The sequence below is a fragment of the Lepidochelys olivacea genome, assembly GCF_965140295.1.
Source record: "Lepidochelys olivacea isolate rLepOli2 genome assembly, chromosome: 20".
In the NCBI taxonomy this organism is placed as follows: Eukaryota; Metazoa; Chordata; order Testudines; family Cheloniidae; genus Lepidochelys; species Lepidochelys olivacea.
Window position 1 is genome coordinate 17,687,095 of NC_140430.1, and position 21,893 is coordinate 17,708,987.

Below are 21,893 nucleotides of genomic sequence, written 5' to 3' on the forward strand. Positions count from 1 at the left end.
AAAAGAACCGAGCTCCGGCTCATTGCCTCCAAAGGTGGGGGGCCCCAGGAGCGGAGCAGAGACAGGACTCTGGGCGGATGCCTATAAAGGGGGGTCCTATATTGAGGCTGCTGGATACAGACCCACTGGTTCCCTCAGGCACTCTAGCTCCCAGACTGTACTTCCTGATGTCACCATGAGGCGTCTCTCCAAATCCTGGCTTGCATTAAGCAGTCATGGAGCAGGGAGTGCAGCTATACCGAATTCATAGGACAGCACTACTGGGCATGCTAGACAGCGCCCCCTTGCTGTCAGGGAGCACTAGGGACTGCATTTAGACTGAGCATTGTGGGGACTCGGGACTTGGTTGCTTGTACCCCATTTCCAGCCACTAGAGGGAGAAACAATTTAGCCTGTATATTTTAGGGTGTCGAAACAAAACCACTCGAGGAGGCATTTTAAAAGACACCACAAAGTCATGCATTCAAAATCAAACTCCTTTTACACTATTGAAATGGCACAGACATGCAAAACCTGCTCAGATTTCAGGGGACTGAAGGATTGGGGGTGGGGGGGCGGGACACACAATAAATAAGGAGAAAGGGAATCTCGGAAAAGGAGCAGCGGACCAGGGCTGGACTAAGCTATAGTATAGTTACACTCCCTAGCTACTGGCCCAGGTCTAGGGAGTGTAACTTGTTCTAACCTCTAGACCCCACAGCCAGGGATAGAAGAACCCAGGAGTCCTGACTGCCAGCACCTGCAGCTGTAATCCTCACACCCCACTCCCCAGCCCACTGATTTAACCCCGGGATCAAACTCCAGCCTAGACAGCTGGGAGGTTGGTTTCGAAGTTCTGATCCTGCAAGCGCTTTAAAGAAGGCGGATTCAAGTTCTGCGATAAGCTCTTCCTTCTTCTGTGGCGTGACGGCATCTCCTGCCTCCCGGCCAGAACGTCAGCCCTGCAAGGAAAGAGAGACACCGGCATGGTTCCGGAGGGGAAAACACAAGCTCCCAGGAGAGTTTTGATATCAGGTGAGTGGGATCAAGCCTTCTGTGCCCTCGGATTTAACCCTGACTTCAAGCTCCTAGCATAGCAGATTTCCATGTCTATTGGTGTCACTGAGGCTTCCCCCAGTGCTCCTAAGTCCCTGAGGGCTGGTCTGCACCCAGCTTTTGTACCAATTTAGCGACATCAGTCCAGACACCATGTCTGCCCTGCACCGGGGAGTCCTGACTCCCAGCCCCCTTTGCTCTAACCACTAGACCCACCCCGCTTCCAGCACCCGGAACAGAACCCAGGAGTCCTGACTCCCAGTCCAGTGCTGTAACCCTGCCCGGATCTCGCCTGGATTCTGGATGCATCTGGTGAGGGTTCGGCAAAGATCGCAGGGACATTGGCTCTCTCACCGCTTTGCTGCTGGTGGCTAAAGTAGACATGGAGACGTCGGAAACGTGGGACTTGGGTTTGCAGGTGAACCATCTCTTGTACTCCTCCCTCACCTGGAGATGCAGAGACAGTCAGTGGTGCTGCACCGCTAAGAAATGGGAGAAGACCTCTTCTCTCTATGCCTTATCTCCGTTTCTAACGTGCCCAGCACCTCAGCATCGGGGCATTATGCAGATGAATAAGAGCATCGTTTAATCCTCCCTGATAAAAGGGACCGGAGCCCCTGATGCTGTCATTGGGACTTATTCACTGTTACCCATGCAGAGACTTATAGCTATTTATGTTCCCCCTCATCTATGCCTTGGTACAAATTAGAGCAGCCTCAGGGCTGCTGTAACACTCTGCTTCCTGTGGCAGCAGAGAATACCCATAGTGCAGTGCACACTAGCTTTGCACCCAATCCACCCCCTGCTTTGGAGGCAGAGCCTTTAGAGGAGCTATGCATGGAAGGGGATTCTCAGGAGGCCTTTCCCCTCTACTTTAACAGCCCTTCAGGGTGCCAGACTGATTATTTTAGGGAAGTTCTCCAGGGAACTGAGAGGCTGAGTGACTTGCCCAAGGAGTCGACAGCACGGCATGGAATTGTGCCCAGGTCTCCTAAGGGCTAAGCTAGTACTTCAGCCTCTGGGCCATCTTTCCTCTCCAAACAAGGGGCTGCTCCATTGCTCTGCTACTGGGGGAAACCCTGGGCAAAAAGCTGGGGGTGGGGGGATCTTGCCCAGCAGAATCAGTAAAGCATCGTTAGCCCGCCCTGCTCACTGCTGGCAGGGGGTCTGATGAGTCCATCAGGGCACGAAGGGCCCTGGGCGGTACCTGGCGATTGAGGAGACAGTGCACCAGGAAGATGAAGGCTCCCTGCAGGCTGTTGACGATGGTGAATAAATACGCCATGACAGTGGCAGCTGGGCCGACTTGAAGGATACCGAAAATCCACGTGCAGCCCAGAATGAAGACTTGGGCGATGGCTTTAAAGGTCAGTAGCCTGGAGAAAGGCAGACGGAGACATCCCGTGATGACAGCCCTCTGGAGGGCGGCTGAGTCAGGGGGGTCCGGGCCAAAAGGGCGAATGCTTCCAGGTAGCCACGCTCCATCTACAAGCGTGAGAGCGGCTGGCCCAGAGTCTTTGAAAGGTAGACGCACAAGCTGCTATAGCCTGCACTAAAGACCCAAGCCTCGCGAAGGGGAGCTGGGACGGATTCAGATCCTGTGTGGATCGGACAAAAGGAGCCCTGTGACACACCCACCAGCCCTCGCTGCGGGTACATATAAGCACAGAGGGATCTTTGCTTCTATGTGACCAGGCTTTCGGGGTGACTATCCCATCCGGGTCCCCTTTGCAGAGGAAGGTGTCCGTGGTGGGTACACAGCATGGAGCAGAGCAGGTTTGTAAACCCAAGGTGTCAGAGACGGGGGAAAGCCCCACAGGGAGCAGATCTCAGCTGGTTCAAATCGGCAGATCCCATAAAGAGACACCAGCTGAGCGTCTGTCCATCCAGGCTTCGTAACAGCGTCACCCTCTGTCCTGCAATCTAGCACCTTGGCCACTCCACGGCTGAGGGACACAAACAATGGGGCGTCCAAGGACTGCTCTTGGGGGGCCATCAGCCAGACTGAGGATCTCCAAGGGTTGTCCCAGCATTCAGGGAGGCTCACAACTCCCACTTCAGGGAGGCCAGTATCAGCTCAGTTTTAAAAGAGAGGGAAACTGAGGCACAGTGACTTGCCCAAAGTTACACTGCCAGTAGCAAAGCTGGGAATGGAACCCATGAGTCCTGACTCCCACCCTCCCCCCTACCACCACTGAATGATACTTTTCAGCTCTGCTTTTAAACCAAAATTACCTGGTGTCCTTGAGGGTGGACACATCAGTGTTGAGCCTGGAAAGCTTTCTCTGCAGCATCCAGAGGGTTAAGGCAAAAAGGACGGAATTAATCTAGAATCAAAGTAGAGAGGTGGCAAAATTTGCAGATACAAAATTGCTCAAGATAGTTAAGTCCCAGGCGGACTGCGAAGAGCTACAAAAGGATCTCTCAAACCCAGGTGACTGGGCAACAAAAGGCCTCAATGTTGATAAATGCAAAGTAATACACACAGGAAAACAGAATCCTAACTATACATATAAAATGATGGGGTCTAAATTGGCTGTTCCCACTCAAGAATGAGATCTTGGAGTCACTGTGGCTGGTTCTCTAAAAATATCCACTCAATGTGCAGCAGCCGTCAAAAAAGCAAACAGAATATTGCAAATCACGAAGGAAGGGATGATAATAAGACAGACAATATCATATTGCCTCTGTATAAATCCATGGTACGCCCGCATCTTGAATACTGCGTGCAGATGTGGTCGCCCCGTCTCAAAAAAGATATATTGGAATTGGAAAAGGTTCAGAAAAGGGCAACAAAAATGATTAGGGGTCTGGAACGGCTGCTATATGAACAGAGATTAATAAGACTGGGACTTTTCAGCGTGGCCTCGTCTACACTGGGGGGGGGGGAATCGATCTAAGTTACGCAACTTCAGCTACGTGAATAATGTAGCTGAAGTCGACATACTTAGATCTACTCTCCGCGGAGTCTTCACCGCAGTGAGTCGACTGCTGATGCTCCCCCATCAACTCCGCCTACACCTCTCACTCCGATGGAGTATAGGAATTGACGGGAGAGCGCTCAGGGGTCCATTTATCGTGTCTAGACTAGACGTAATAAATCGACCCCTGCTGGATTGATCGCTGCCTGCCAATCTGGCGGGTAGTATAGACATACTCTTAGAAAAGAGATAACAAAGGGGAGCTATGATAGAGATCTATAAAATCATGACTGATATGAAGAAAGTAAATAAGGAAGTGTTATTTACTCCTTCTCATAACACAAGAACTAGGGGGTCACCAAGTGAAATTAATAGGCAGCAGGTTTAAAACAAACAAAAGGAAGTATTTTTTCACACAACGCACAGTCAACCTGTGGAACTCCTTGCCAGAGGATGTTGTGAAGGCCAAGACTATAACAGGATTCAAAAAAGAGCTAGATAAGTTCATGGAAGATAGGTCCATCAATGGCTATTAGCCAGGATGGTGTCCCTAACCTCTGTTTGCCAGAAGCTGGGAATGGCGACAGGGATGGATCACTTGATGATTACCTGTTCTGTTCATTCCCTTTGGAGCACCTGGCATTGGCCACTGTCAGAAGACAGGATACTGGGATAGATGAACTTTTGGTCTGACCCAGTATGGCTGTTCTTATCATAGAATATTAGGGTTTGAAGAGACCTCAGGAGGTCATCTAGTCCAACCCCCTGCTCAAAGCAGGACCAACCCCAACTAAATCATCCCAGCCAGGGCTTTGTCAAGCCAGGCCTTAAAAACTTCTATGGATGGAGATTCCACCACCTCCATTCCAGTGCTTCACCACCCTTCTAGTGAAATAGCGTTTCTTAATATCCAGCCTAGACCTCTCCCACTGCAACTTGAGACCATTACTCCTCGTTCTGTCATCTGCTACCACTGAGAACAGTTGAGCTCCATATTCTTTGGAACCCCGTTTTGGGTAGTTGAAGGTTGCTATCAGATCCCCCCTCACTCTTCTCTTCCGCAGACTAAACAAGCCCAGTTCCCTCAGCCTCTCCTCGTAAGTCATGTGCCCCAGCCCCCTGATCATTTTCGTTGCCCTCTGCTGGACTCTCTCCAATTTGTCCACATCGTTTTTTAGTGGGGGACCCAAAACTGGACGCATTACTCCAGGTGTGGCCTCACCAGTGCTGAATAGAGGGGAATAAGCGCTTCCCTCCATCTGCTGGCAATGCTCCTACTAATACAGCCCAACGTGCCGTTAGCCTTCTTGGCAACGAGCGCACACTGCTGACTCATATCCAGCTTCTCGTCCTCTGTCCAGCCGGTCCCCAGCCTGTAGCAGTGCATGGGATTCTTCCTTCCTCAGTGCAGGACTCTGCACTTGTCCTTGTTGAACCTCATTAGATTTCTTTTGGCCCAATCCTCCAATTTGTCTAGGTCACTCCATAGGCGCCGACTCCGCGGTTGCTCCGGGGCTGGAGCACTCATGGGGGAAAATTAGTGGGTGCTCTTCATTCACCGACAGCCAAGCTCCCCTCCCCACCTGACCCCACCTCCTCCTCCGCCTCCTCCCCTGAGAGGGCTGTGTCCCCGCTCCTCCGCTTACCTCCCAGGGCTTGGCTTGCTGCTGCCAAACAGCTGTTTGGCGGCGTAGCAAGCTCCGGGAGTGAAGGGGGAGGAGTGGGAACATGGTGTGCTCAGGGGTGAAGCTGGGGAAGAGGCGGGGCAGGGGCAGGGATTTGGGGAGGAAGTCGGAATAGGGGCAGGGAGAGGACGGAGTTGGGGCGGGGACTTTGGGGAAGGGGTTGGAATGGGGGGGCAGGGGTGGAGTTCGGGTGGGGCAGGGGGCAGAGTGGGGTCGAGCGTCCACCGGCGTGAGTAGAAGTCGGCGCCTATGGGTCACTCTGGACCCTACCCCTACCCTCCAGCGTATCTACCTCTCCCCTCCAGCTTAGTGTCATCTGCGAACTTGCTGAGGGTGCAATCCACACCATCCTCCAGATCATTAATAAACTTCTGTTTGTCTGTTCTTCGGTCACAGACCCTGATTTGCCTCAGGCTCTGGGGAAGGGATGTGCCGGGCAGCTGCAGGGTCTTGACATGAGCAGAAGCAGAAATTGTTGCCATCCAAAGCAAGCGTATTGCTGTTCGGTATGATTATTCGGCCAGATCCCCGGCTGGTGCAAATCAGCATTGCTCCATTGAAATCACCCGAGCAACACTGATTTACACCAGGTGAGGATCTGGCCCCATGGTCTGAAGTCCCAACGTGATGCCTACGGCATTGCACAAACTGGCTTTCGCAGGGTGGATCTGGTGGGTCTTATCACCCCATTCCCCGAGTGGGCCAAAATCCTCCTTGGCATATACTCCTTCGAGGTCCGTAGCACTACACCAGGGGATGAATTGGGCCCACAGTGCTTAGCCAGAGCCAAGGGAAGCCAGGCAGAGCTCCAGACTTCACCGTGCTGCGGGAGGCAGCAGGGTCAAGCCGCAGTGGATACGTACCCCGATAATGACACACACCGGTCCCAGGAAACTCCAGATGAACCCCTTCTCCATGCTGAGCCAGCAACTAAAAGAACAAAAGGTTAACGTGAGGTTCACTGAACAGTAGCAGCCTGGTGCAGCGATTCCCCTTGAGATTAGTGCTACCCGAAGAGGCTCCCCCCGAGACTGGAGTCCCCTTGGGCACAGCTACGGAGTGAGGGGCGGTCCCTGCCCTGCCCAGCACAATCTAAATCAGGGGCGGGCAAACTTTTTGGCCTGAGGGCCGCAATTTCTGAAATTGTATGGCGGGCCGGTTAAGGGAGGCTGTGCCTGCCCAAACAGCCAGGCATGGCCCAGCCCCCGCCCCCTATCCGACCCCCCCTGCTTCTCGCCCCCCACTGCTTCTCACCTGGGGACCCCTGCCCCATCCACCCGCCCCTGCTCTCGGTCTCCTGACCGCCCCCGGACCCCTGTCCCTAACTGCCCCCTCGGGCCCTATCTAACCCCCCTCTCCTTCCTGACTGCCCCCCCCGGGACTCCTGCCCCATCCAACCACCCCTTTTCCCTGACTGCCCCGGACTCCTCGCCCCTACCTGGCCCCCCACCCCATCCAACCCCCACTCTCCTTCCTGACTGCCCCACCGGGACCCCTGCCCACCCACCCACCCTGCTCTCGGTCCCCTGACCACCCCCCAGACAACTGCCCCCTGTGGTCCTATCCAACTCCCCCCTCCTTCCTGACTGCCCCCCCCCCCAGGACTCCTGCCCCATCCAACCACCCCTTTTCCCTGACTGCCCCTGGACACCTCGCCGCTACCTGCCCCCCCACCCCATCCAACCCCCACTCTCCTTCCTGACTGCCCCACCGGGACCCCTACCCACCCACCCACCCTGCTCTCGGTCCCCTGGCCACCCCCCAGACAACTGCCCCCTGTGGCCCTATCCAACCCCCCTCTCCTTCCTGACTGCCCCCCCCGGGATCCCTGCCCCATCCACTCCCCCTGCTCCCTGTCCGCCCCCCGCCACCCCATCCAATCCCTCCTCACCTTCCTGACTGCCTCCCCGGGGCTCCTGCCCCCATTCAACCCCCCTGTTCCCTGCCCTCTGACCGCTCTGACCCCTGTCCACGCCCCTGATCACCCCCCAAACTCCCCTGCCCTCTATCCAACCCCCCCCCCACTCCCTGCCCCCTTACCGCACTGCCTGGAGCACCGGTGGCTGGCAGCGCGGCTGCACCAGGACAGAGCACCGGGTCAGGCTGGGCTCTGCATCCCCGCCGCCCAGAGCATGGCGCAGCAAGGTGAGGCTGCGGGGGAGGGGGGACAGCAGGGGAGGGGAAGGGGGAGGGGGCTAGCCTCCCGGGCCAGGAGCTCAGGGGCCGGGCAGGATGGTCCCATGGGCCAGATGTGGCCCACGGGCCGTAGTTTGCCCACCTCTGTGCTAGAAACTGATTCATTCATTCATGAATGACAACAGCACAGCTGTTGAGGCAGATGCCCACTGGTCCAGAGCATCTTTCACTGAGGAGTGCTGGGGGACACACACACACTGCTAGCGTAAGACAGGACCTACTCTCTTCACTCCCCTTTTTGTACTCACACAGCAAATTTGGCCTGCAGGTCTAACCACAGTACATCAAATTTCCTTAATGCAGAGAATGCCTTAGATTAGGACCGTCTACCTCTAGGGACTTATAAGGCCCCATCACTGTAGCATCCAACAATCTTTAATCGATTTTGCCTCCCAGCGCCCCGGTGCAGCAGGGCAGTGCCGTCATCTTCATTTCACACCTGGGGAAACTGAGGCACAGAGCAGCGAATTGGCTTCCGCAGCACCCGGCCTGTAGTAGAGTTTGGACTTGAACCTGCATCTCCCCCTACCACATGTTCATGCCCTAACCACTGCAGCCTCCCGCCTGTCCTCCAGGAGGCCCCTCATTTCACCCCACTGCGGCGCTTGGCCGTGGAAGGGCGCAGCGAGCGATTGCAAAGGGCCGCGGTCGCAAAGGGCCAGTTCCCCAGCTCGGGCGCTCACTTTTCCTGCCTGCCGTAGCCCTGGGGCATAACCGCCGCCGAGACAGCCACCACCAGGGTGGGGAAGCCGTAGCCGAAGAGGCTTAGGTGCCGCATCTTGGGGCTGTGGGTGCTGAAATAGTTGACGACCCCGAGGTTGCAGATGGTGAGGAAGAGCACCACGGCCTCCAGGAACATCCAGGCGAAGCAGGCCAGGAACAGGTAGTGCAGGAGGCCGGCGATGACGGCGCACGCCAGCTGGGGAGGGAAGAACGCCCGCGTGAGCGCAGGGATCTGCTTCTGCGGGGTTCCCCAGGCCAGGCCGGCATTTAGGGCGACCCCTAGTGGCAACACTGTGCAGAACAGGGCGGGAGCTGGCGAGCCGGAGAGAACCACGGGGTCTGTGTCCAGCTGCCCGGCTAAACAACGTTTGAACATTGCCTCCACCCTACCCCCAGGGCACTGTAGCCACCACTATCTTCTGCCACACAAACCCTAGCTCGGGGGGGCAGGGGGGGCATTTCAAAGAGCCCACTCGAGGTCTGGGGCCTTCAGCCTGCATTAACCAGGACTTCTCGAGGTCCCTTCTAGTCCTATGATTCTTTTATTTCACAGCCTCTAATGAGCATCCCTGGGCTTGGTGCCCCTGCATCAAACACACCCCTGGGAATTACCATTGTAAGAAGCAAAGGAGGACTTGTGGCACCTTAGAGACTAACCAATTTATTTGAGCATGAGCTTTCGTGAGCTACAGCTCACTTCATCGGATGCATGCCGTGGAAACTGTAGCAGACTTTATATATATACAGAGAATATGAAAAAATACCTCCTCCCACCCCACTGTCCAGCTGGTAATAGCTTATCTAAAGTGATCACCAGGTGGGCCATTTCCAGCACAAATCCAGGTTTTCTCACCCTCCACCCCCCCACACACAGATTCACTCTCCTGCTGGTGATAGCCCATCCAAAGTGACAACTCTTTACACAATGTGCATGATAATAAAGTTGGGCCATTTCCTGCACAAATCCAGGTTCTCTCACCCCCTCACCCCCCTCCCAAAAACCAGACACATTGTGTGTCTGGTTTTTGGGAGGGGGGTGAGGGGGTGAGAGAACCTGGATTTGTGCAGGAAATGGCCCAACTTTATTATCATGCACATTGTGTAAAGAGTTGTCACTTTGGATGGGCTATCACCAGCAGGAGAGTGAATCTGTGTGTGGGGGGGTGGAGGGTGAGAAAACCTGGATTTGTGCTGGAAATGGCCCACCTGGTGATCACTTTAGATAAGCTATTACCAGCTGGACAGTGGGGTGGGAGGAGATATTTTTTCATATTCTCTGTATATATATAAAGTCTGCTACAGTTTCCACGGCATGCATCCGATGAAGTGAGCTGTAGCTCACGAAAGCTCATGCTCAAATAAATTGGTTAGTCTCTAAGGTGCCCCAAGTACTCCTTTTCTTTTTGCGAATACAGACTAACACGGCTGTTACTCTGAAACCTGTCATTGTAAGAAGGGGTTCTCCCCTAGGATCTCATTTCTGTCCTAAAGGCCACCACTAGCTGCATACCCAATGATCACTCACTCTTCAAAGTAGGTCAGCATCATTACCCCCATTTTACAGATAGGGAAACTGAGACACAGGACAGTGCTTTGCCCAGCATCACCACCAGGTTAAGGACAGAGCCAGGACTTACATCCAGGACTAGAACCCAGGTCACCAGAGTTCCCACCCAGTGCTCTATCTACCAGGCCACTCTGCCTGCCACGTTAGGCACCCTGCGAGGGGGAGGGAGTGCTTTACCTGATGGCTGGGACTGTCCACTGCGGTGAGGAAGAGCAGATCGGCCAGGAAGAGGCAGAGGCAGAGCTGCAGGTGGATGGAGGTGTTCACGTTGCGGATGGAGCGGCTCAAGAGGAAGGTGAGGATGGTGAGGAAGAGGCACAGCAGGGAGAGGGCCAGCCCGACGTGGGAGATGAGGAACAGTGGGAAGCCTGCCTATCGGGGAGGCGGGGCAGATGGCTCGTTAGGAGGCCACGCATCGTCCCACGCGGGGCAGTTAATGCAGCTGGGGCTTTGCGGAGGGACCATGGAATGGGGAACCACCTGCGATCGGCCCATGATGCCCACCTCCAGTGCTCACCCCAGCCCCTTTGCGCTTTCTCCAGCGCTGCCCCCTCCCCACGCCGGGGAGGGGCTCCTCGTAAACGTCCCCAGAACTACCTCCTTGTCCTCCTTCAATCTCTCCTTGGCTGAGAGGGTGCCTGACGTCCCCCAGCAAAGCCCGCAGCCTCAGTCCCATTACCGTTATCTCCCCCGATGCCATGAGGACGGCCAGGTTGGAGACGCGATTGCAGCTGCACGTGGTGTGAGTGGCATTGCTGTGCAGGACCCCGCACCCTGCCCGAGACCAGCTGCCACGCCAGGCCGTGGCCTCCCACGAGACGCAGATGAGCTGGTCAGGGCTGCTGCTTGGCTGCAAAAAAAAAAAAAACGGGGGGGGAAGGTGGAAGGAATAACGCAGAATGGAAAAAACGTGATACCAGGGGAGCGGGTCAGGCACTCCAAGAGAGCGCTTGAGAGGCAGACTAACAGAGGCCGTGCAGGCCAGTGGACGGGGTGGAACTCAGGAGACCTGAGTTTTAGTCCTGACTCTGCCACTGGCCTGCTGTGTGACCTTGACTGAATCACTCGCCTGCTCTGTGCCTCAGTTTCCCCTCCCACCCTTTGTCTAGACAGACTAAGCGCTTGGCATCAAGGGCTCTCTCACACGATGAGCCGTTCCTGCCAGAAGGGGGTGCTCATTTCAGCCTGTGCATTAGCACAAATATTGAACAGTAGGGCAGAGGGTTAACAAGACTCTCCATCGCCCCCCACAGAGAGTGGGCCAGAGAACACATATGGGGTGGTTCTGAAGGGCTCCCAGACTCTGCGTCTGCCTTAATGAAGCAAAAGCAAATCTATCCCTGCTCCTAGTATTAACTCCTAGCTCTTCAGTGCTTTCCATCCATCTAACAAGGCGCTTTACAAAGAAGGTCACTATCACTACCCCCATTTGACATATGGGGAAACTGAGGCACCGAGCGAGGGAAAATATCAAGGTCACCCAGCAGGCCAGTAGCAGAACCAGGAGTAGAACCTAGATCTCTCACTAGTGCTCTATCCACTAGGCCACACTGTCTCCCCTGTGTTCCTCTTTGCTCTCTTCCCCTGCCTCCCAGCCCTAGTGGTGGGAGATTTATGAGGCTACTACTGAGACTCAGATAATGGAAGTGGCCTGTTAGCGGCTGAAGCAGAAATTCAGACTTTTGGATCATGAGTTCAATCCCCCCCTTCCCCCGAAAAGGCAGCACCACACTTGGGGGACAACACAAGAATTCCTCCCCACCTGAGAGTTAATTCAACGCAGCATCCCCACCAGAGGAGCCAGGTTGCTCCTGAAAAGTCGGAATCAACCCCAGCAGCAGTTCACGGAGGGACATGCAGCCGGCCTTACCATGAGGTTCTGGAAGGTGTAGTTGACTGGATCCGGGAAATCGGTCTTGGTCTGGCTGGTCAGGACAGCACTCACCACCCTGGAATTCATCCAGACTGAGGTGGCCCTTTGGCCATGGAAGAAGCTGCCATTCAGGATGGACTCCATGCCCATGTAGGAGGCAAACGCCACTCCAGCCCGGGCTGCAAGTATCCCCAAGGAGAAACCAGGTGAGTTAGCAGCTTTTTTACCCACATTCCACCGGGGGGCCTCTCAAAGCACTGTACAACTCCCCCATTTCAGGAGCTGGGTAATGTATTGCTTTAGACCCACACACGGATAAAAATGAGGCACAGAAAAGTAACACAACAGCACAGCAAACCTGCAGCAGCGCTGGGAAGAGAACCCAGGTGTCCGGATAGCCAGTGCAGCTCAGCTGGCACTGATGATAAGACAGAGGGGCTGTCCATAAACTACAGAACACAACAGGGGGCAGAGGGCTCCTTAATGTTGTGTGTTTGTTTCAGTGTTATAAGGGGTGGGTGGATCTTGAAAATCCCCCCCAAATGTGTGACAGTTTTTGGAGAGCCCCTGAAGACGGTTTTCTCAAAACATCTGATATTAATAGAGCTAGTTGGAAAAGGGTTTTTTTCCCTGGTGAAAATCTTGAGTTTGGGCGGGGGGGGAATGGAAACCAAATTTTTGATTTGAAAATGCCACTGCAATGCCTCCTGGGAGTTGTGGTTCGGGTGCTTCGTGCTCCTGTTTCTCCTCTATGAGCCAGGCTCCCTGGTTGGACTGAATCTCCCATGATGCACCAGGGCAATCATCTAGCCACAGTGCATTATGGGAGAGGAAGCCTGGCTGGAGACCCTAGCCTGTGGAGGGGAATGGGAGTATGAGGCTTCAGGGACACGATTTCAGAATCAAAATATTTTAGCTCTTCAGCCCAAAGCAGAAAATATTTCAGGTTTGAGGACATTTGGGGCAGCCAGTTTTTCAACATGTAATCTACGTTTTCTGCAGAAATCAGCCACTTCATGAAGAATTCCATTTTCCGAGGACCCAGTTTTCCATTGAAGTACAGTGTAGATGGAACAGTTTTGACCAGCCCTCATTCTTAATTCTTCTAGTTCCCTTTATTCTAGTAAGCTTGACTAGGACAGAAGGACTTTATATTTGTAGGCGTAAGGACCCAGGAATTCCCATTCCATCACAGAGCCCTGTTCTGTGAGCCCTGTACCCCATACCCCAGCCACCCCAAATCACATAAATAGTGCATCTAATTCACTTTCCCATCTCTCTGTGTCAGCACAGACCAATGGTCCATCTAAGCTGGAATCTCCTGCCATTGCCAGTGATGCTTCCAGAGGTATAAAACCTCCTGTACTTTACCTGTGCAATACTGCCAGTTGGTGGTGAGGGCTGGGGGAGCCCATTCCCACCCCGAATGGGGCAGCTGAGAAGCAAGCCTGGGAAATCTGCCTCACACCCTCTGGTGGTGGTGATGTACCTTGTGCCACTGTTCCCTGGATCGTTCTGCAGCTAATCTTCATGGTCTCCCCTTTGACTTCCAGGCTGATGACTGAGTCCTTTCCGGGGCAGCCGTCCTCAATGACTTTGGTCTGGACATCTAAGGAGAGGGGGAAAGAGCATGGTCTGATACAGCACAATGGCTCCTCGGGCAAGGGCCATCACTTGCTCTGCAGAGCTGAGCCACGGGTGTGGCAGAGAGAGAAGGAAATGGAGAGATACGTCCAGCTGAAGGGAAGAGGCCCACAGGAAAGAGATGGGGAGGAAGTTTCATGGGGCCCTTGGACCAAGCCTCTCCCGAGGGGTTTAAGAACAAGGGGAGACTGGGGAACTGTAGATGGGGGCAGGGGATGTGGCCTTGCTTGAGAATGGGAACTGCAGCTGCCGGCACACGCTGGCTGGAGTCCAAAGAGCTGGGACCTAGGGGTATGGCCTTGTGCTTCAGGCAGTCGCCTGGGACTCAGGAGATCCAAGCTGAATTCCCAGCTCTGCCACTGAATCCCTGTGTGACCCTGGGCAAGTCACTGCAGCTCCCTGCCTCAGTTTCCCACCTCTGTAAAATAGGGATATGAGCCTCCCTTTGTTTGTCTAAATTGTAAGTTCTTCGCGGCATGGACTGTCTCTCCGTCCGTGTCTGTGCAGCGCCTGGCACAACAGTGCCCCGGTCTCGGCTGGGGTTTCTAGGTGCTACCGTAATGTTCATAATAGGGAGGCCATGGAAAAATAGGTGATACCGTAATGTTCATAATAGGGAGGCCATGGAAAAATAGGTGATACCGTAATGTTCATAATAGGGAGGCCATGGAAAAATAGGTGATACCGTAACGTTCATAATAAGGAGACTATAGAGAAATTGAGCTAACTAGATATGGCACCTGCTGATTGGTCACCAGGCAGGCTCCATCCCTACTGGGCTGAGTCACGCTGCTTGTGATATGCAGTGGCCACCTGTTCTGACCCCCCCGCCCCCAACCCAGCTTCCTACCCAGTTGTTCCATCTGGATGGTCTGGCTCCCCTTCCTGGTGGGGTTGGCGAAGGCAGCCAGCAGGACGCTCTCCACCCTCTGCAGGAAGACGGTGGCCATGGTGGAGAGCTGCTCCATGCTCAGGTTGGACCAGGAGGGCGTCTGCTCCAGGATGGAGGCAAATCCCGCAGCGGCTTTCTACGGGGGGGGGCAAGAGAGAGAGAGCGAGAGAGAGAGAGAGAGAGAGCTCTTATTGGCTGTGCTGCGTTACCCCAGCAACGGTCGGCCAATCTCCTAAGAGCTGCTGATGGGCACGCTCACAGCTGCCCTTCATCCCACCTGCTCTGAGGTGCCACGTGTGCAGCATGCCCCCTCTAGTGGCTGGTCCATCAAGGTCTGAGCCAGCTACAGGGCCGGGGGTCCGCTCCATGGCCAACGGGAGGCTTTGAATGACTTCACTGGGCTTAAGCTCAGGCCTGCAGCCTGTTGGCTCAAGCACTAGCGGCTCGTGCCTCTAAAGCTGAGCTTCCCCGGTCCAGCCCTGCCACGAGCCGGCGTGGCACCGATTAGATCTCTCGACAGCAAGAGGCTGGTGAAGCAAGAGCCGGGCCTGGCAGGTGGGCAGCTCAGCTCCATGGGGGACTGGTGGCATGAGCCCTTCTGGAGCTGCGTCAATGGGCTCTGGGGGTCATCCCATCCCTCCCCAAAGAACTCACCGACTCAGGAGAAGCAAAAAGCCCAGCTCAGAAAAGGTCGGAAATCAGAGGCCAGCTGTGCCTTTCGGAAGGCGGGAGCTGGCCCCAGTGCTGGCCATCCTTAGCAGGGTGTCATTTTCCAGCCATCAGCCCTGTTCTCTTCCACTGGCAGGGAATTCTAAGACCCACCCACCCCCAAGTTATAGGGCTCAGTGGGGTGGGGGTTCGGTGATGCAAGAGGGTCTAGAGCAGGGGTGGGACAGGTAGAGAAGGCTGTGCCCCCCAAACAGCCTGGCCCCTGCCCCTATTCACCCCCTCCCACTTCCCACCCCCTGACTGCCCCCCTCAGAACCCCCGACCTACCCAACCCCTCCCCTGCTCCTTGTCCCCTGACTCCCCCCTCCTGGGACCCCCGGCCCCAAACCGCGCCGCCCGGGATCCCACCCCCTATCCAACCCCCCTGCTCCCTGTGCCCTGACTGCCCCCCGGACCCCCGACCCAACCCCCACACCGCTGCGCACACCGCCGCCCCTTTCCACGCCACTGAGAGCGGCAGGAGCTGGCAGCCCCACTGCCCACGCGGCAGCATGGCTGCAGGGGAGGGGGAACAGCAGGGGAGGGGCCGGGGGCGAGCCTCCCAGGCCAGGAGCTCAGGGGCCGGGCAGGACGGTCCCGTGGGCCCCCGCAGGCCGTAGTTTGCCCACCTGTGGTCCAGAGAGACTGAAAGCTGCAATAAAACATCCAGACTTCTCTTACCACCAGAGAGACGGTGGAGTTCTTCCTTTCGTAGGGGTCTCCCAAGACGCTGAAGGTGGAGGTCAATAAAGTGCAGAAGGCAGCCTGTGCAGAAGGAGGGGGCCGGAGCAGAAGGGAAAGCCCGTCGTACAACACCAAGTCAGTCGTACAGCAGGAAGGTTGGTCTTGTGGTCAAGGAATGGGGCTGGGACCCATGGGTTCAAATTGCAGCACAGTCAGGAAGTCATTTTATTTCTCACCATTTCCGTTCCCCACCTGTACAGTGGGGCCACTAATCCTGTCTTGTCCACTTCCATGGTAAGTCTTGGGGGCATGGACTGCTTCTTACTATGTGTCCATGCAGCACCTGGCACAATGCGGGCCCAGATCTTGGTCTGGGGGAGGGGGAAGAGGTCTCTGCAGCACCCAGCTTGAAGCCAGGGTGCTACTGCAAAGTATTGTGGGTGGCAGGAAGGGACAAGGGAGATTTGGGGTTCCAGAGGTTCTACTGGTGGTACCGTGGGGATCGGGACTGGTGCTGCTAGGGTCGGGGGGGGGGGGGAGTGGGCTGCGGGGAGCTATGGCTTCCTACACTGGGATTTTCCACCCACAAAAGATTTGAAGATTCTTGTCAATCTCCTGCAACCTGCACTTTGCTGCTGGTTCACTGGCAGGGATGAGGATGTTTTGCCCCATGGATTAAAATCCCCAGAGCCAGTAGCTTTGCTGTGGCCGTCGAGGGCCGCACTGCAGATGAAATTGAGCAACTCAACTACATGGCAGCACTCGTGCAAGGTTCCTGAAAGGTGCCCAGGAAGTGGCGAACGCCGGCTCCCTGCAAACTCAGGCCCATTTGAAGGCATCTCAAGGCAGGCACCCCCAAAACAATCACTCAGCTGCTTTAAAGAATTTCAAACAGCGTCCCCCACACGGCCTTTGCCGTGAGGGTCCCTAGATCAGTGGGGCGTGTCAACTATGCTGGGATACGTACATCGTCTGGGGATGAGCCGGGAGCCGCGTCCAGCCTTTGGTTGTGGCATTTCCTCACCGGATCGTTTGAAGCGACCTCTAGGAGGAAATGAACAAAAAAAAGGGAAAAAAATCAAACGTGCATGAAATCCCTGGGCGCCCGCATCCAGGATGCAAAGGGTTTAAAAATCCTGCTGGTAAAACCAGTGACTTCCAGGTCTCGCGGCTACTACCCAAGCAAGCCCCACTGTTTGCTGACCCCAGATCTGGGTAAGAGGGAGATCCCTATTTTCACGCAGGATTCACATCCAGGAGTCTGGTCACTCTTTTTCAAGGAGAAGTGGAGGGGGGGGTGATGACGTCTCCCACAAAACCCCTTGGCAACGATAGCCCAGTGGGTAGCACGTGCACCTGAGATACGGGACACGAGGGGTCAATTTCCTCCTCTCTGCCTGATGTACAACCCTGGGTCTCCCAATCTCCCCGGAGAGAGCTCCAGGGTCGCACTCCAGGGTGGGCAGCGGGAGCCGCTCAGACCCTCGCTCTCGTCTGCGGGACGACCGGAGAGCCGGCCTCAGCCGCCCACCCCCAGAGCTCCACCCACAGCCCCCCCACGGGACGCTTACCTGTGCAGCTGAATGGGACGCCAGGCTGGCTGGGGGGGAGGTAGCCTGGGGGACACATGCAGGTGTAACTGCCCGGGGTGTTGGTGCACACGGAGCTGGGCCCGCAGGGCGACGGGTCCTGGGAACATTCGTCAATATCTAGGGGAGGGAATCCACGTTGGACTGAGCGATGCTAGGACACCAGGCTTTTACTGCCCCAGGCCACCCACTCCCTGATCCGAAGCCCATTGGAGTCAGTGGGAATCTTTCCACGAGCCTCAGTGGCCCCTTGGATCGATCGCTCTGCTCTGTGCCAGAAGCAGCACCCACCGTTGCACTGCGCTGCTGGCTGGGTGAAGCGCTGCTCCCCAGAACTGGATGCAAACCCGGTATTGCAGGTGCAGAAGTGGCTTCCTGGGGTGTTGGTGCAGGTGGCGGACGCAGGGCACGATGCCAGATCCAGACACTCGTCGACATCTGTGACAGGGGAAGGAGCTATGGGTCCAGCTCTGTACAACGGAGCCTTCCCTTGATGGGAGGAGCAGGGGGAAAGACGGCAGGTCCCAGCAGCTGGCATCGGAGGGGACACCGTGCCACGAATATGGTTCCCAACAGGTTTGCAAAATACTTCCCATTCCCAAGAGGCAGCGGGTGCTAGTGGCCTGAGAAGCGGGAGCCAGGATGCCTGGGTTCTCTCCTCAGCTTTGGGAGGAGAGTCAGGTTGGGTAGCTGGAGCAAGGAGGGGCGGAGGGACGAAGAGTCAGGATTCACATCCAGGAGTCTGGTCACCCTTTTTCAAGGAGAAGTGGATGGGGGTGATACCGCCTCCCCCAAAATCCTTTGGAACCGATAGCCCAGTGGGTAGCGCGCGCACCAGAGATACGGGACACGAAGGGTCAATTTCAATCTCTTTGCCTGATCTACAACCCTGGGTCTCCCAATCTCCCTGGACAGAACCCTAACCACTAGGCTACACGGCTGGTATCTCTCAAGCTCTCCGGTTCGGGAACACAGTCATTGCAACCAGGGGCCTGGAACCTGGCTCTCCCCCTTGAGTATCTGCTCACAGCAGGTTGCTGGGCTGAGGCACCCGGGTCAGATTCCTGTACCCACCGTGGACTGGCTCCATCCCAGAGAGAGACCAGAGACTTTTACACACAGCCAGCAACAGCTGGTCCAGGCTCCGGCCAAGTACGTTATGCAGGGGGCCACCCGGTGCTGAACATGATAATACAGTTTAGCCATCACCTGTGAGCTGGACCGACACTCTCTGGCCCCAGGAATATCTATGTCCCCCTAGAGAAGCCCACCCTGACTGGGCAGAGAAGCTGTTTCAAACCAGGGTGGGGGCTCAGATTTTGTCCTTCTCGGGGGCGAGAGGCCGGGGAAGGTTGCTTGGATGGTCACCTGTGCAGAGGGTTGTTCCGGGTACCCACGGCCCTGGCGTAGATCGACGGTGCCCTGGTGAGCACTGGCAGGTGTAGCTCCCAGGTGTGTTGAGGCAGGAGGCATTGGGCCCGCAGATTGCAGGGTTTCGGGCACATTCATCCACATCTGCCAGCAGATAACTTGGAATTAGTCTGTGTGTTTATTACAGGTATTATGGTAGCACTTAGAGGCCCCATTGCGCTAGGCGCTGCACAGTCCAACAAGAAAAAGTGCGGGAGGGGGGCAGAGGCCAGGAGAGGGGCAGAGACTCCGTAGGTCAGGGCAGCGCCGGGACTGGAACTCCCGTCTCCTCATTCCCGGGCAGCCGCCCGACCCACTGAGCAAACCTGTTGAGCCAGCCGTGAAGACACAGCCAGCTTGCCCCAGTTCCCAGGGCTCTGGAGACAGTCGCACTCCAGGGTGGGCAGTGGGAGCCGCTCAGACCCTCGCTCTCGTCTGCGGGACGACCGGAGAGCCGGCCTCAGCCTCCCACCCCCAGAGCTCCACCCACAGCCCCCGACGGGACACTTACCTGTGCAGCTGAATGGGATGCCAGGCTGGCTGGGGGGGAGGTAGCCTGGGGGACACGTGCAGGCGTAACTGCCCGGGGTGTTGGTGCAGACGGAGCTGGGGCCGCAGGGCGATGGGTCCCGGGAACATTCGTCAATATCTAGGGGAGGGAATCCACGTTGGATTGAGCGATGCTAGGACACCAGGCTTTTACTGCTCCAGGCCACCCACTCCCTGATCCGAAGCCCATTGGAGTCAGTGGGAATCTTTCCACGAGCCTCAGTGGCCCCTTGGATCGATCGCTCTGCTCTGTGCCAGAAGCAGCACCCACCATTGCACTGCGCTGCTGGCTCGGTGAAGCGCTGCTCCCCAGAACTGGATGCAAACCCGGTATTGCAGGTGCAGAAGTGGCTTCCTGGGGTGTTGGTGCAGGTGGCGGACGCAGGGCACGATGCCAGATCCAGACACTCGTCGACATCTGTGACAGGGGAAGGAGCTATGGGTCCAGCTCTGTACAACGGAGCCTTCCCTTGATGGGAGGAGCAGGGGGAAAGACGGCAGGTCCCAGCAGCTGGCATCGGAGGGGGCACCGTGCCAGGAATATGGTTCCCAACAGGTTTGCAAAATACTTCCCATTCCCAAGAGGCAGCGGGTGCTAGTGGCCTGAGAAGCGGGAGCCAGGATGCCTGGGTTCTCTCCTCAGCTTTGGGAGGAGAGTCAGGTTGGGTAGCTGGAGCAAGGAGGGGCGGAGGGAGGGGGAGTCAGGATTCACATCCAGGAGTCTGGTCACCCTTTTTCAAGGAGAAGTGGATGGGGGTGATACCGCCTCCCCCAAAATCCTTTGGAACCGATAGCCCAGTGGGTAGCGCGCGCACCAGAGATACGGGACATGAAGGGTCAATTTCAACCTCTCTGCCTGATCTACAACCCTGGGTCTCCCAGTCTCCCTGGAGAGAACCCTAACCACTAGGCTACACGGCTGGTTTCTCTCAAGCTCTCCGGTTGGGGAACACAGTCATTGCAACCAGGGGCCTGGAACCTGGCTCTCCCCCTTGAGTATCTGGTCACAGCAGGTTGCCGGACTGAGGCACCCAGGTCAGGTTCCTGTACCCACCGTGGACTGGCTCCATCCCAGAGAGAGACCAGAGACTGTTCCCCTTGGTGCTTTAACACACAGCCAGCGAAAGCTGGTCCCGGCTCTGGCCAAGTACGTTATGCAGGGGGCCACCCGGTGCTGAACATGATAATACAGTTTAGCCGTCACCTGTGAGCTGGACAGACACTCTCTGGCCCCAGGAATATCTATGTCCCCCTAGAGAAGCCCACCCTGACTGGGCAGAGAAGCTGTTTCAAACCAGGGTGGGGGCTCAGATTTTGTCCTTCTCGGGGGCGAGAGGCCGGGGAAGGTTGCTTGGATGGTCACCTGTGCAGAGGGTTGTTCCGGGTACCCACGGCCCTGGCGTAGACCGACGGTGCCCTGGTGAGCACTGGCAGGTGTAGCTCCCAGGTGTGTTGAGGCAGGATGCATTGGGCCCGCAGATTGCAGGGTTTCGGGCACATTCATCCACATCTGCCAGCAGATAACTTGGAATTAGTCTGTGTGTTTATTACATGCATTACGGTACCACCTACAGGCCCCACTGCGCTAGGCACTGCACAGTCCAACAAGACAAAGTGCGGGAGGGGGGCAGAGGCCAGGAGAGGGGCAGAGACTCCGTAGGTCAGGGCAGCGCCAGGACTGGAACTCCCGTCTCCTCATTCCCGGGCAGCCGCCCGACCCACTGAGCAAACCTGTTGAGCCAGCCGTGAAGACACAGCCAGCTTGCCCCAGTTCCCAGAGCTCTGGAGACAGTCGCACTCCAGGGTGGGCAGCGGGAGCCGCTCAGACCCTCGCTCTCGTCTGCGGGACGACCGGAGAGCCGGCCTCAGCCTCCCACCCCCAGAGCTGCACCCACAGGCCCCCACGGGACGCTTACCTGTGCAGCTGAACGGGACGCCAGGCTGGCTGGGGGGGAGGTAGCCTGGGGGACACGTGCAGGCGTAACTGCCCGGGGTGTTGGTGCAGACGGAGCTGGGCCCGCAGGGCGATGGGTCCCGGGAACATTCGTCAATATCTAGGGGAGGGAATCCACGTTGGACTGAGCGATGCTAGTGTAAGCAGTGTCAGGATGAGCTCCACCCTGACATCTGGTGGTGAGGTGTGGCAAGTTGTGGAAAAGAACTTCAGGGGCCGATCTCATTTGCATAGGCACACCCACCACGCCTAGAATGAGACCATAGCTGCCCAAATGGTCACTTTGGCTGCTGTGGGATCCCCAGTGTCTCTGTTATTGGGGCAGGAAGAATAAATTGCTATTACCCTGATTATGGGAACTGTGCTTGGAACTGTACGTGGCCTTTTGTTATGATGGAGGGATTCACCATCAACTAAGTAGCACTCGCTAGGCAAGGGTCATGGGTTCCAAAACTGTGTGAAT

At 56.3% G+C, this 21,893-nt stretch overlaps 1 protein-coding gene across 1 annotated transcript in view; it reads right to left on the bottom strand.

The window, feature by feature from the left end:
• Positions 1-580: 580 nt before the first annotated feature.
• Positions 581-21,893, bottom strand: part of LOC311510762 (uncharacterized protein) — a 40,673-nt gene continuing 19,360 nt past the window's right edge. The window contains exons 8-27 of the mRNA XM_084610731.1: positions 21,393-21,530; positions 20,840-20,986; positions 19,748-19,894; positions 19,439-19,576; positions 18,886-19,032; positions 17,809-17,955; positions 17,500-17,637; positions 16,896-16,972; positions 15,926-16,009; positions 14,495-14,672; positions 13,490-13,609; positions 11,998-12,179; positions 10,807-10,977; positions 10,305-10,499; positions 8,521-8,756; positions 6,505-6,571; positions 3,271-3,362; positions 2,243-2,411; positions 1,390-1,482; positions 581-941 (exon numbers count right to left, since the gene is read on the bottom strand). Of these exons, the coding sequence (XP_084466857.1) occupies positions 936-941; positions 1,390-1,482; positions 2,243-2,411; positions 3,271-3,362; positions 6,505-6,571; positions 8,521-8,756; positions 10,305-10,499; positions 10,807-10,977; positions 11,998-12,179; positions 13,490-13,609; positions 14,495-14,672; positions 15,926-16,009; positions 16,896-16,972; positions 17,500-17,637; positions 17,809-17,955; positions 18,886-19,032; positions 19,439-19,576; positions 19,748-19,894; positions 20,840-20,986; positions 21,393-21,530 (2,672 nt within the window). The 3' untranslated portion in view covers positions 581-935. The remainder of the gene's footprint in view (positions 942-1,389; positions 1,483-2,242; positions 2,412-3,270; positions 3,363-6,504; positions 6,572-8,520; positions 8,757-10,304; positions 10,500-10,806; positions 10,978-11,997; positions 12,180-13,489; positions 13,610-14,494; positions 14,673-15,925; positions 16,010-16,895; positions 16,973-17,499; positions 17,638-17,808; positions 17,956-18,885; positions 19,033-19,438; positions 19,577-19,747; positions 19,895-20,839; positions 20,987-21,392; positions 21,531-21,893) is intronic.